The sequence below is a fragment of the Acinonyx jubatus genome, chromosome B2 (genome assembly GCF_027475565.1).
Source record: "Acinonyx jubatus isolate Ajub_Pintada_27869175 chromosome B2, VMU_Ajub_asm_v1.0, whole genome shotgun sequence".
Lineage (NCBI taxonomy): Eukaryota > Metazoa > Chordata > Mammalia > Carnivora > Felidae > Acinonyx > Acinonyx jubatus.
In genome coordinates, this window is record NC_069385.1 from 110,033,237 (window position 1) to 110,047,359 (window position 14,123).

Genomic DNA, 14,123 nt, shown 5'->3' on the forward strand with positions numbered 1-14,123 from the left:
CGTGCACCCCTCTGGGCTTCCCTAAGCCTAGGCGGGTGGGGTGTGTGTAGCTGAGGCCCCCAGTTCACGTGACCTTCTGTGAGTGGTGGGTTCTTGCCTACCCAGTGAGCCTCTGATTTGGCCAAGAAGATGCGTCCTCGGTCTCACACCTGTTTTTGGTGAAATCGTTTCTCATAAAGAGCACATTCCTGGAACGCTCCAAACTTGGCTGATTGTTAGCAACACCTAGCTGGATCCCATTCGGTCCCACTGACTCACTCCCTTGGGGAAGGGGCCTGGAAATCGGTATTGTGAAGCTCTCCAGGTGATTCAATTTGGGGAAACCCTATTTTGTGCTGACGGCCCCGCAGCCCGCCAGTGGCCCACTTGGAACTAGAGCCTTACGATCAGATAGCCCGGGTCTTCCTCTGCATCCCGCTGCCTTCTCCCCCTCAATCCGCAGGTATTTGCGGGGCAAGCCGGGAGGCGCAGGAGGCGGGCATCTGTCCGGTGCCTGCCTCTTTCCCCAGAGCGGTACGTCCACGCGGTGCTCGTGGTTTTCTGTGTTGTACTCGCTCATCAGCCACTTCTGGGTGGGGGTTCTCCGTGTAGGGACGGGGGACCGCACCGCGCCTCATTTTGCTCCGTCTGCGAGTACCTGGGAGGGCGCAGACGCTGGGTTTGAAACCTAACACCCACCAGATGTGAGTCAGGGCACATTACCTAACCTTACTGTGCCTCAGTTCCCTCTTGTGAAACTGGGGTGGGATTGATAGAAAATAAAATGAACTAATACACACAAAGGGTCTGGCCCGGTGCCAAACATATAGTAAGTCAAGAAGCAGCACATAAAGTTGCTGTTCATTTCCTGCGCCACGCGTGGACGAAAGGCGCACGCCTAGAAGGCAGAGATCTGGGAACCTGCGCCACACTCGCCCCATCAGCTCACCTGAGCCTGGGGGCGTTCCCCGCCCCCTCACCTAGGGCACGTGGGTCGGGGTCTGCAGGGCGGGCCGCGCGCAGCGCGGGGAGGAGTCGGGGCCCAAACTTTAGCTGAACCCAGCACCCAGCTCCTTTGTCTCCCCCGCCCCCTCTTCCCCACTTCCTGCCCAGCTTTAAACTCGGGATCTGCCGCGCGGACTTTGTAAACACGCGGCGCCTGCGGGGGTGGAGACTGGTTGTGTTGAGGCGCCTGGCGGAGGGGTGCACGCCCCTCGGCACAGCTGGAGGTGGCGACCCCCAACCCCCCCCAAAGACGGAAGCCCAAGGCGGCGGGACAGTGAGGCCACAATCCTTGCTCCGGGGGGCTCACCTGCTATGGAGGTAGGCTTGAAGGCTGGCACAGCCTAGATAGATGGGGTGTCAGCGTCTTCACCTTTCTCTGGGGCCTCCAAACTCAGGCTGGGCGCCTGGGGTAGGGGTCCGAGATGGGTGGGTTAAGGAGGTCACCGCTCCGTCATCACCTCCCCGTTGTTGCCCTAAAGGTAGACTCACTTTCTCTCCGAGTGAGCCGTTCTGTACGTATTTGAAGGGCAGAGTAGCCCCCCAAAGCCCCAAGCTCTGTCCGTGCAGCCCCTCTCCAAGCTGATGTAGAAGCCCAGTGGCCTTCACTGAGTTGTCGTTCTTCATACTTCATACTTCAGACATAGGGGCGGGAGGCGAGTAGGAAGGCAGAACCAATGTGGGCAAGGAGCCTTCGAGTCCTTCTGCCAGGCAGAACGGAGAGGGGAGGTCAGAGGACAGGACTGGAAGGAGGGAGCCCTCAGTGTTCGTCCCTCTGGTGTGTCTGATGGGTACAGAAGCCTCTTCTGTGTCTTTTAATGTATTGCCAAGACAATTACCTGCAGGAATTGGTTACCGTTACTAAGGAAGCATAATGGTTTCATTTGCGAACACTGAGCACCTCCTCTGTGTCTAGGGTTTATGGAATGCTGAGGGGCGCCATGATGTTATTCTTCTATAACTAGTGTGGGTCATGGAACAACCGAGACAAAGCACCAAGCTGTGCTGGCTAGCAAGACTTCAGAAAGAAGAGGACATGGAGTTAGAATCTGAGTGATGGATAGTCACCAGGCAGAGAAATGGTAGGAAGTCTTTGGGGGGCACTTGTTCCTTCTGCAGAGCTGAACTGAACCCTGACTGTGGTGTTGGGCATTGGGATACAATGAGGACCCAGAAGGCATTCCTGCTGTTTTTAACCCACCATCTAGGCATGAAGAAGAGGTGGGAATGAACACGCTGAGTTCAGGGAAAGGCATGTGTCTGAGCTGGTCCCTAAGAATCCATCCACACAGTGTTGGGGTACCCACTCCTTATCTTTGGACTCTAGGGCTGTTTCCACTGTTTCCCCTATGCCCCCCGCCTCAGTTCTCTTAGGGACCAGACATGGGTGAAGAGAACTGGATCTCCCAATGCATTCCTGCAGAATCTTCTGTTCTTTCAGTCCCTGGGCTCCTTGGAGGGATGACTGACACATCTGATGAATTCATTCACCACCTGTTTGCTATGGTCATACTCTGTCTGCACAGGCTAGATGTTGGGGATAGCAGAAGCCAGAACTTCCACTTTGCCTGGAATTTGGAATCAAAAGCATGTCTGAGAATTCCAGTAGGGTCCTAGTCCTTGAGACCATGATCTCCGTGGTCCTAAGTGCCTCCTCTTTTCTGTTTCCTTACCTGAAGGGTTCAGAATACCAGTTAACACTTCTATAGTACTGTCATAATATAGTACTAAATGTTTGGGGTGTAATGTCTCATTTAATCATAAGTCCTATGAGGTAAGCAGTAGGCTTATCTCCATTGTATAGATGAGAAATCTAGGCACAGAGGAGATAAGTCATTTTTCTTTCTTTTATTTTTTTAAGTTTATTTATATACTTTGAGAGAGAGCGTGAGTGGGGGAGGAGCAGAGAGAGAGGGAGAGAGAGAGACAATCCCTAGCAGGCTCTGGACTGTCAGCACAGAGCCCGATGTGGGGCTCAAACTCACGAACCATGAGATCATGACCTGAGCCAAAACCGAGTTGGACGCTTAACGAACTGAGCCATCCAGGTGCCCCAATAAATCATTTTTCTAAAGAGTACACCAGAGGGATACCTGTGTGGCTCAGTCAGTTGAGTGTCCAACTTTGGCCCCGGTCATGATCTCAAAGTTCGTGGGTTCCAGCCCCATGGCGGGCTGTCTGTTGTCAATGCAGAGCCCACTTCTGATCACCTATCCCCCTTTCTGTCTGCACCTCCCCTGCTTGCTCTCTCTCCCCAAAATAAATAAACATTAGGAAAAAAAAGTACACGAGAAATAAATGGCAGAGCTGAGATTGAAACCCAGGGCACGTCACCTGGGAGCCCCTGTACCTAACCACCAGACTAGCCTGCCTCCTTGATTGACCACATAGAATGTCCACTTGATGGGTCGCCTGGGTGGCTCAGTCGGTTAAGCGTCTGACTTTGGCTCAGGTCACAATATCGCAGTTTGTGAGTTTGAGCCCCGCATTGGGCTCTGTGCTGACAGCTCAGAGCCTGGAGCCTGCTTCTGATTCTGTGTCTCCCCCTGTCTCTGCCCCTCCCCTGCTCATGCTCTGTGTCTCTCAATAAATAAATGTTAAAAAAAATTATTAAAAAAAAAAAAGAATGTCCACTTGAGCCAGGGACTTAGGAGTTTCCAAAAGGTCCTGTGTCTTGGGTGGTACAGAGGAGAGAAACCTTTTAGCTGAGCATTGGTGCTGGTAACGGTTTACCTGGAGCCCCTGCAGGTCTGGAGTAGGTTTGTAAGGACTACACAGAGCTGGTATGCTTTCCTTATGGCCCTGTGTGTGTGTGTGTGTGTGTGTGTGTGTGTACGCACACGAGTGCATGTGATTTCTTGAATAAACCTCACTCACTGAGAGGAACAAACAGGTGTGATGCAAGGAAGAAAGCAACATGGATGTGATGTGCCAGAATCTGGGGATGTGGGAAACCAAGATACCTCTTTTGCTGGGAATCTTTGAGAATAGCAGAGACTTTTATATTTGAAGATTCCAAGAGGAACAGTCCATCTTGGTAGCTGAATAAGGAACATGGTCAAGTAGCAGAAGCAGTGTTAAGATGTTCCCCTGTCTTCCCCACAGAGGCCGTATCCCAAAGCCACATCTGTGTATCTGACCCCATCCCTCCAAGCAGGCTGGGACCTTGCCCATGATGGGAGCCAGGCCACAGGGCAGAGGTTCCATGGGATTCCAGCCACGTTTCCATTACCTTTCTGAAACTCTAGGTTTTTCACTAGAGTCTCTGCACGGATCTGGGGAGGCCTGAAACGGTCCCCCTATGCCTGTAGTCAAACCACCTTGTGCATCTGTCTTGGGGGGGGGATGGGTGCTGATGCTGGCAGTTAAGGGTAGTGGGTGGCTACATCAAGATAACAGGTAAGCGGGTTGTGACATTCAGAACTATATAGACCTCCAGGCGACTTTTCTGCCACACATACTTTTCTCCCTCGTCACAGGGTAGGGTGCAGTGGAACCCTTGGCATGCCCAGCCCCCTGCCCCAGGCACTTTCTTGGCCGAGGAGAACAGGTTGTACTCTTGAGAAACCACAAGAGGAAGTTTAGGGAGGGTTGGGGGTGGGGAAAGTTCTGGGGCGTCTGCCAAGTTTCCCTTTCTCTGTTCAGAAGTAGGTATGTTTATTTTGGTGTGTTTCTCTTGCCCTCAAAGACATTTAAATTTTAAACCCTCCGAGTTTCAAAGAGTTGTCAGGACCTGCCCCTGTTAACAGTGGTGGTGGCGGTGGGGCGTGAGGGAGGTTGGCCAGAAACCTCCCAGGAAATGGGACTAGAGCAAGGTACCCTTTTGTTGGATTTCACCTGGGATTCCCACTGGTTGGTAAAGGCTGAGTGACTTCAGAAGGCCTTCTTTTCTCCTTTTCTCTGCCCTTTCACCTCTCTCTTTCCCAAAGCATTCCCTCCAGCCCTAAACTCAGAGAAATGTGCTTATCATGGCCACCTAGGAGCTGCATTATTCTACCAGGAACGGTCCCAAGTGTTTTACTTGCCTTATCTCATTTGACATTCAGCACAACACCAGATGGTAAATACCTCTAACCCCATTTACAGACGAGGAAATTGAAACCCAGAGAGGCCGAGAAACTTCACCAAAGTCACACAGCTAGTAAGTGGCAGAGCCCGGATTTGAACACTGGCCTATTTGATTTCACAGCCTGTGCTCTTGACATTTAAATTAACCCCCAAATCAGAGCATCAGCGTATATCAGACCCTGAAGAGTAGGAGGTTGAGATCCAAAGAGGCTTTTAAAACGCTGTTGCTAGGGGAGGGGTGGCTTAGGTATAGAATTGGAAGCGATTCCTTGGAAATTAATATATTAACAAAGGATCACCATGTGAAGAAAAGATACAGTGGGTGAGAGGTTGAGGTCAAACTCTGAATGGTTGAATAAGAAGATTTAGGAGGGATATTATGGCTGTGTTCAAATATTTGAAAGGGTGCCTTTGGAAGCCCCCGGGTAGGGGGTGGGGGACTGGTGGAGGCAGATTTCCAAAAAGCATAAGAACTTTCTAGCAAATAATTGCCTAACCCTCGTCTGAAGAAGTGAGCTCCTTGTCTAAGGGAGTCTAGGGCACATGCGTAGGAGGGGCTTCTGTTAAGCTAGGAGAAGACCTCAAAGCTTCTAACACCTCCAGACCTCCCATGTGATTATTCACCGGCTTCCTTCCCCCTTCTGGGTCATCCCTTGGCTGGCTGTGCTCCTTGGCCCATGATGGTCCCTGTCTGTCCACCAGGTGGGGCTGTTGCCCAGAGTGTTGTCCACGGACTGCTAAAATTGTGTAAAGAGCGCCATCTGGTCCTTTAGCCGCCAGCTGGTTTCATGGGTCCTCTCCCCAATCCCATCCCCACCCATCTACACACCAGGGCCCAGGGAGCCACTTTTGACCCAGTGCAACCCCCATAAAATGCACTCTTAGTCTCCCACCCTGGAGCACCTCTCTCCCACACCTTCTTTTCCCTATCCCTGACCTTCCTTTGCCCTTGAGCTAGAAGGACCCATGCCTTGAGAGCAGGGGGCCAGGCCAGCAGCCCTCGTGGGCATGGCCTTTCATACCCTTCAAAGGCATGCCATGTCGTATCCTTTCAGGGGCCTCAAAAGCTGTGGCCCTGAAACCATTTGCCCTCAGTGGCCACTTCTCCCACCCTACTTGAAATTCCCCGGAGACAGCCATCCTAAGATGAGAGAACAGAGGCCCAGGCTTTGTCTAGGAACAAGGGGTAGGAGAGGGGTTGCTTGGTGCCCCCTTAGGCCCTTAGAAAGGCGTAGAGCCAGTGGCCTAGGCACCAGCAGGCAGGGCCCAGTGTGCACAGGGACAGAGTGCAGTTACAAGCCCTGTGGCCAGAGGACACCATGGAGGGCAGGCCCAGAGAAAGAGGCCATAACAGGTAATGTTCAAAATATTTCATAACTCCTGTATCCCCCTCCAACAATCTTATGAGGCAGGATGCCCACTGTGTGGATGAAGAAAGCAAGGCACAAGGGTTAAGCAGCTGGCTTCTATTCATACAGCTGGTCAGGGGCTGAGCTGAAAGTCTGACTTGGCCATTTGGCTGTAAGGTTTGTGCACAGAACCCCTCCTCCGTGCTTTCTCTCGTGGAGTGGTCAAGACAGCCAGTACCCATTAGAAAAACCACACCGGTTTGAGTCTGAGCCTGGTTCCTTCCTGCTTGCGTGAAACTGATTTCCTCATCTGTCAAGTGAGTATGACTCTAGTCCCTACCTCGCTGGGTCATTGTGGGGATTAATAATGGCTGATATTGGGGCTCCTGGGTGGCTCAGTCGGTTGAGTGTCTGACCCTTGATTTCAGCTCAGGTCACGATCCCAGAGTCGTGGAATCGAGCCCTACGTCGGGCTCTGTGCTGAGCACGGAGCCTGCTTAAGATTCTCTCTCTGCCTTTCTCCCCAGCTTGTGCACTCTCTCTCTCCCTAAAAAACAATAAAGTAAAAAATAATAATAATAATGGCTTATATTCCTTGAATGCATACTATATGACAAGTAGTATCTTTTTTTGTCCTCACGGCATCTCTGCGAGGGAGGCACTATTATGTCTTTACAGACAAGGAAACTGAGGCACACAGTAGTTATACAGAGTAAGGAGCTGAGGCTTCAGAGCCCACCCTGTGCACTAGGGTGCGGACCACATGTATACATCATGCACACAAAGCCCTGCCGAGTGCCAAACAGGTCATAAGTCCCCATAAGTGACACCTCCATTAGGATGTTGTCCTCCTCATCGTCCTCCAGCCTGAGCTGCTGGCAGTGGGCATGGGGGCTATCCCAAAACAAAGAGACAGCCCTGGTTCCTTTCCTCACTGTCCTACCTATGACTCCATTTCATCCTTTCTTCTGCAATAAATACCAGCCCACAAGTTCTGGCCTGTGGTCAGACAGTTGGACAGAATACTTGAAATTGGGACTGTCCCAGAAACTCCCAGTTCTGGCCCCAGCTTTGTCTGCTCCAACTCGCCCTCCCTCCTGTCCTCTGTTCTCTTCCCTCCAGGCTGCTCCTCCTGCCCCTCCCCTGGGGGCTCTGAGTTCTGGGAAAGGAAGCAGAGCAGGGCCTCAGATGCAGACCTTAGGCTCCAGCTGGAAGTGTTGGAGGCTATGGGAAGAGGGGCCGGCGCGGGGGAGAAAGGATGGGGGTGCAGAGGGCCCCCAGGCTGCCTGTCCCCAGGAAGGCATCTGTCTATCCTTCACAGACTCTTTCCTAAGCTCACTGCTGGGGGCCGAGGAATCCGCTCTGGATAAGACCCAGGGGAGGGTTTACGCCTCTCTGGCAAGTGGCTATCACAAGCTGTCTTTGGATTATGGAGAGGAGGGCGGCCTGCTTCCTCCCAACACCAGGCCCCCGAGAGTCAAGGCTGTGTTTCCCCTTCCTTCCAGCTCCATCCCCTTTTCTTTAAACAGTATCTATTGCAGAACCACAAACTTGGAGGCTGTTCACATGTGCAATCTATTTTCATCACAGTGAGAGAGGATCTTGGGGTTACAGACTCTCAGAAGTACCGGGTAGCTGAGCATAGGCCAGAGTGTGGAACACTCTAGTTTTTACCAGGCCCTCTCCCTTTTCCTTCTAGTCAGCTGGTGCTGGTACCTGCTGGTGCTAGAGGCAACCTCTATTTTTTCCTGGAATTGACTTGATTCCACCTCTAGGACCAGGCTGAGTTTTTCTCTTGGGTCTCTCTGTCTCCAAGGAGACAGTCTTTTTCTGCTTGGGCCCAGCCTCTTGAGTTCTAACTCAAAAAAACTCTTTGCAACCACTGGACATGAGCTTAGTGCCTCCTGGGTCGTCCTCAGAAAGTCCTGCTTCTTCCCTGCCTTTCCTCTGACACAGTTTCTGGGAGTCATTTTTGGCATTCCTTGCGGGAATCTGTTGTGTGGATTTTCTCTGAACCTTCATTTCTTCCCAGGCACATGGCAGCAAACATATTGCAGATAATGATATCTTTTGCACAATACTTCCATATGCCAGGGACTGTTGTGAATGCCTGTGGAGAGAATGTACCGTTAGTAGGTCAGTACGTTTATAAAAAATATGCGTGTTTATTAACTCATTTCTCACTCTCCCCAAGAATCCTGCGAGGTTCCCTTATTTTACAGATGAAGAGACTGAGGCACAGAGGTTAAGTAACTTGCCTGAGGTCATACAGCCAGTCCATTCTGAGAGCCTGGTAGCTGAAAGAACTCCAACCCGAGTCAGACTTCTCCTGCACATTGTGTGTGCTTGTGTGTGTGCACTTGAGTGTGTGCCCACCCGCCAGAGGGAGTGTGAGAAGACCCCAGGTTCCCAGGGGGAACCCCAGGTCCTGTTGAGATGTTGTCTTGAACACAGCGTCAGGACATACAGAGCAGGCTGGTACATGCCTGGGCTGCCTCCTTGTGTGATGGTGTATTTGTGTGTTGCACCTCTGTGCGGAGCTGTGATGGTGTGGGTACATGTACCCCAGGCAATCCCAGGGCCTTCTCCATCCCTCAGTGCTCTTGGCCGGAGCTTCAAGGTTGTCTACTAAGCCAAGCGAGAAGGAAAGGAAGGAGCAAGAATGACCCAGCCCTGCCCCAGCAGGCAGGTCAGGTGTCACACAAGATCCAGGAAGCAGGAGTGGGTGGTGGCGATATGAGCTTTGCTAGGTGGGGCTGGGGCCCTGACCTATCTGGGGAGCCCTGGATGAATCAGCCCGACCACAGCCGCCCCATCTGCGGTGGTGGTGCACACCAGTTTTTCCTCCAGCTCCTCCTCCAACGCTCCTTTTCCTTTCCTTTCTGTCCCCCAGTCTCAGGCTTTGATCAGGGTGTGGCTCCAGGGTAGTGGCTGAGGGCACATCTCTGGAGTCAGTGGTTAAGCTGCATCCTTGTGCTGGCCCTGCAAACTTTACTTTCGAGATACCCCACCCAGAAATGGGCAGCCACCCTGGCCCAGGAAGGATGCCACATGCTCTGTGCAGAGGACAGGCTTGCACAGGCCTAGGATCCTGGGCTCACCCACCTGGAATGTCCCTCCAACAACATCTGTAAGGCTCAGAGGTCTTGTTCGTTCCTCATTTATAGCAGAGCCACATTCTATGCAGTGCTGGGTTCAAGGTCAGTGTAAAAACAAATCCACCTCAAAATTATTATTAAAGTCTCCTTAAACTGCTCATAAAACACAGGATACATAGTTTAGGCATTCTCCCCCTCATCTCTGAGAATGTCCAGCATAGACAGTTATCATTGGAACAGATGGCCATGTCCTTGGTAGAACATGATGTTGAGCTTGAGGTAAGGGATCACATTGTATAAATAATACCTAAGTTTCTCTGGTTGATTAGTATCCCTTCCAGTGGATATAATTGAATTTGTGATAGTTAAATTGGCACATTAAGGAATTCGGTAGGCATTTGCTCCTGGGTTCTTATGGGCTCCCTGGGCCACAGGAAAGGTTTGAGTGGCAGTGCTGGGGGAATCTGGAGGAAGGAGCAGTTGCTTTTGGGTGGATTAACCAGAAATTTCTTCTCAGAGATACCATTTGAGAAAATAAAAGAGGACTGGACTTCAGGAGAAATGATTCAGGAGCTGTTTTCTTTTCTTTTAAAGTTTATGTATTTATTTATTTATAGTAATCTCTACATCTAACGTGGGACTCCAGCTCACAATCCCAAGTTTAAGAGTCGCACACTCTCCCGACTGAGCCAGCCAGGCGCCCCAGGAGCTATTTTATTTTATTAAAATAAATTTTTTAAATATTTACTTATTTCTGAGACAGAGAGAGAAGAGCATGAGTAGGGGAGAGGCAGAGAGAAAGAGGGAGACAGAATCAGAAGCAGGCTCCAGGCTGTGAGTTGTCAGCACAGGGCCTGATGCAGGGCTCGAACTCACAAACTGTGAGATCGTGACCTGAGCCGAAGTCGGTTGCTCAGTCGACTGAGCCACCCAGGCGCCCCATCCCCAGGAGCAATTTTAAATGGTGTGGTTTTTGTAATTTTTTACTTCTTTGAATATCTGAGTTTTTTTACTGAGAGCCACACTGTAGAAATAATCATTTTTCGATTCCTATTCCTATGACAATCATTAGGCTTACTTATTCTTTGTGTTGTGGTTGCTTCTTTCTAAAATAGTGGCTATTTCTAGAATCACTATTATTTTTATAACAAGAATTATTTTTACTATGTCACTTCTTGTTATTATTATTATTTTTTAATGGTTTAAAGACTCCAGAGAGGTTGAGACATGAATGGCTGTAAAGAATGGAGAGGCTTAGGGCGCCTGGGTGGCTCAATCGGTTGGGCGACCGACTTCGGCTCAGGTCATGATCTCACACTCCGTGAGTTCGAGCCCCGCATCAGGCTCTGTGCTGACAGCTCAGAGCCTGGAGCCTGTTTCAGATTCTGTGTCTCCCTCTCTCTCTGACCCTCCCCCGTTCATGCTCTGTCTCTCTATGTCTCAAAAATAAATAAACGTAAAAAAAAAAAAAAAAGAATGGAGAGGCCTGGGGCATTACACCCTTACAGATTATTGAGAATCCCAAAGAATTTTTGTTTTTGAAGGTTGTGGTTATTGACATTCTAATTTTAAATGAGAAATTAAAAGGATATGAATTCATTTAAAGTAACAGTAAAAAAAACTCACTGCCTGTGAATGTAGCATCCTATTTTTTTATAAAATAATTATATTATTATATTATTAAAAATTAGTGGAGTGGGGGCACCTGGCTGGCTCAGTCGGTGGAGCATACAACTCTTGATCTCGGGGTCATCAGGGTTCATGAGTTCAATCCCCATGTTAGGCATGGAGCCTACTTAATAAAATAAAAATTAGTGAGAATTGTGGCTTTATTTTACATTTTTGCAAATCTCTTTAATGCCTGACTTAATAGAAGACAGCTGGATTATCATGTCTGCTTCTGCTTTAATTTGTTGCAGTGTGTTATTTTGGTTGATATATATGAAGAAAACCTGGCCTCAGATACGTGGTTGGAAAGGGAGAATTTGTGAACTGGTTTAGATCCTGTGGCCCTAGTGGAACATAGAATGATTGGTGAAGAAGCCAAATCAACAGCATTGGGTTGGGGACTTTGGACTTTATTTAGTAGGTAATGGGGAGCCACTAAAGGCTTTTGAACAAGGAAGTGACATGATCAGGCCTTTTTTTTTTTTAATGTTTATTTATTTTTTAGAGACAGAGCACACAAGCAGAGGAAGGACAGAGAGAGAGAGAGGGAGACACAGAATCTGAAGCAGGCTCCAGGCTCCAAGCTATCAGTGCAGAGCCCCATGTGGGGTTCGAGCCCATGAACCGTGAGATCGTGACCTGAGCTACAGTCAGACGCTCAACCGACTGAGCCACCCAGGTGCCCCTGGACTGTTTTTTGTTCTGTTTTTTTTTAAGTTTATTTTTTTATTTTGAGAGAGAGAGACAGATACTGTGAGTGGGGAGGGGCAGAGAGAGAGGGAGAGAGAATCCCAAGCAGGCTCTGCCCTTTCAATGCAGAGCCCGACACAGGACTCATTAACTGTGAGATCCTGACCTGAGCCGAAATCAAGAGTCAGACACTTAACCCTACTGAACCCCAGGCACCCCGGTCAGACTGTTTTAAGATGATTTCTAGGGCAGTAATAGAATAGAGTTGGCAAGAAAGAGTCTACATGAGATGTAACAAGGATTGAAACTAGGGTGAGGCCAGTAGATATGGAAACAAGGGGGTGATTTGGCAAAATATTTTGAAGGTAAAAACAACAGAACTTAGTAATTTTTTGGTAGGAAGGTATGAATAATCATCTGCCCTGTGAAATTGCTCTGCCTTCCCCAGTTGAGCACCAGGCATCCTTCTAAGATGAAGTATGTCATAGTTTTCTGCTTGCAGGCCGTCTCTCCTACTAGGCTACCATGGATGCCCGCAATAAATGAGAGTAGTCAGGACCACCCCAGAATGTTTCAGCCCATGTGGCTGGCAGAATGTTGGTGCCATTAATAGAAATGTAAAGCTCAGGAGGAAAAGATAGCCGTTATCATTAAGTATTACTAAGTAAAGAAGAAAAGGGTAAGAGAAGATGTCAAGCTGTGAATAGAGAGAAAGTAGTGGGTGGGTCTTGAAATATATCATTCTGTTGGCAAGGAAGTACATTTTCCTGGGTACTAAAGATGTGGGGAGAAATATAAAAACATCTAGGAGAGATCGCTCCACTCTTTGTTCTCAAGTAACTCAAGTTCAGTTGGGGCACTGTTTTTCAAAACTAGAAATGTTTTCATTTTAACCCATTTTATATACCCACGTACAAACACACATGTATGTGTATATCAAACAAACAAGTTCCACTAAGCAATACTTACCCTTACTTCAGATAAGGTCTTGTATTTTGTTTTATTCTGTTGTTTCTTTTTTCTTTCTTTCTTTTTTTTTTTTTAATGCTGGTCATGATTAGCTTCATGACTTCATGACCTGGTACAGTGTCCTAACTTGCAATTGGAAAAACACGAAGTGGGCGAGGTTTCACTGAGTATTTTCAAAGTTCTGTTAGCAACAGAAATAGATCGTCAAATATGAGGCAAAAGGAATTTATTGGAAGAAGGTTAGGAACTCAGACACGCCAAAAAGGCTTGAAAAGCATGTTTGGAAATGGACAGAAACTGATAAAAGTGCCTGAGGGCTGGGCAGAGGGTCCTGCAGAAAAATGAGTGGTTACCTCTGCCTGGCCACGCATGGTGGGAATGGACGGGCCGGCCCCTCCCGTGTCTGTGGTGCAGGGAGGCAGGCTGGCTCCTGGATTTGCATTAGGGAAGAGGAGGTCCCCCAAAAGGAAGTGGCAGTGCTGTAGGAAAGAAGGCTGGATGCTTGACAACCAAAAGAGAAGAGTCTAGAAAAGGCATCATGGCTTATGCTCATAATAAGATGTCTATCAGTGAGTGAGTGGTGTCCTTGCACACTAGTTGACTTACATGGTGGGCATGTTCTTGCCCAGCTGGTGGCCTTGGCATGTGGTGAACTTTCCTTTCAGAAAGCAGTTTGACTACAGGTATCAGAACCACATGCCTCCTTTGGGGGAGAGGGCCCATGCTTCCATGATATTCTGACCCTCTGCCTTAGTAATTCTGCTTTCCAGGCTCTGTCCTAATTTTAAATAATTCCAAATGTGGAAAAAAACCTTTGTGACAATTTTTATCAAAGTGTTATAGACAGTAACACTTAGGTACAAAGATTTGGAACAACCAACATGCTTCACGATAGAACATGATTAAGTAAAGTATGGCATATCTAATAAAGAGAATATTGGGTAGCCATTAAAATGTCAATTGCAAAAATATGTGATACCACAAAAATTACTTTTGTGGTAGTATTAAGGGAAAAATCAGGATGCAAAATTGTACAAACAATATAGTGCAACTATATTTTACACGCACACATATACATGCACACACACACACAAGAAGAGACTAGAAGAAAATATACTGTAATGTTAGAGGTGGTTGTTGTTTTTGTTTAATTAATTTATTTTAAGAGAGAGAGAACGAGCAGGGGGAAGGGCAGAGAGAGGGAGAGAGAGAATCCCAAGCAGGCTCCCCACTGCCAGTGTGGCCTCCATGGGGCTGGAACTCTCGAACCTCGAGATCATGACCTGAGCTGAAACCAAGA

At 48.7% G+C, this 14,123-nt stretch overlaps 1 protein-coding gene across 3 annotated transcripts in view; it reads left to right on the forward strand.

The window, feature by feature from the left end:
• Nucleotides 1–1,079: 1,079 nt before the first annotated feature.
• Nucleotides 1,080–14,123, forward strand: part of CCND3 (cyclin D3) — a 96,329-nt gene continuing 83,285 nt past the window's right edge. For 2 of the 3 annotated variants that reach the window (XM_015071265.3, XM_015071264.3), the window contains exon 1: nucleotides 1,083–1,302. Coding sequence is in view for 2 of the 3 variants with exons in the window: in XM_015071264.3 (XP_014926750.1) it covers nucleotides 1,297–1,302 (6 nt within the window). In the remaining variant the exon portion in view is untranslated. Of the gene's footprint in view, nucleotides 1,303–14,123 lie in introns of all 3 variants that reach the window. The other variant, XM_027057778.2, reaches the window with a different exon arrangement.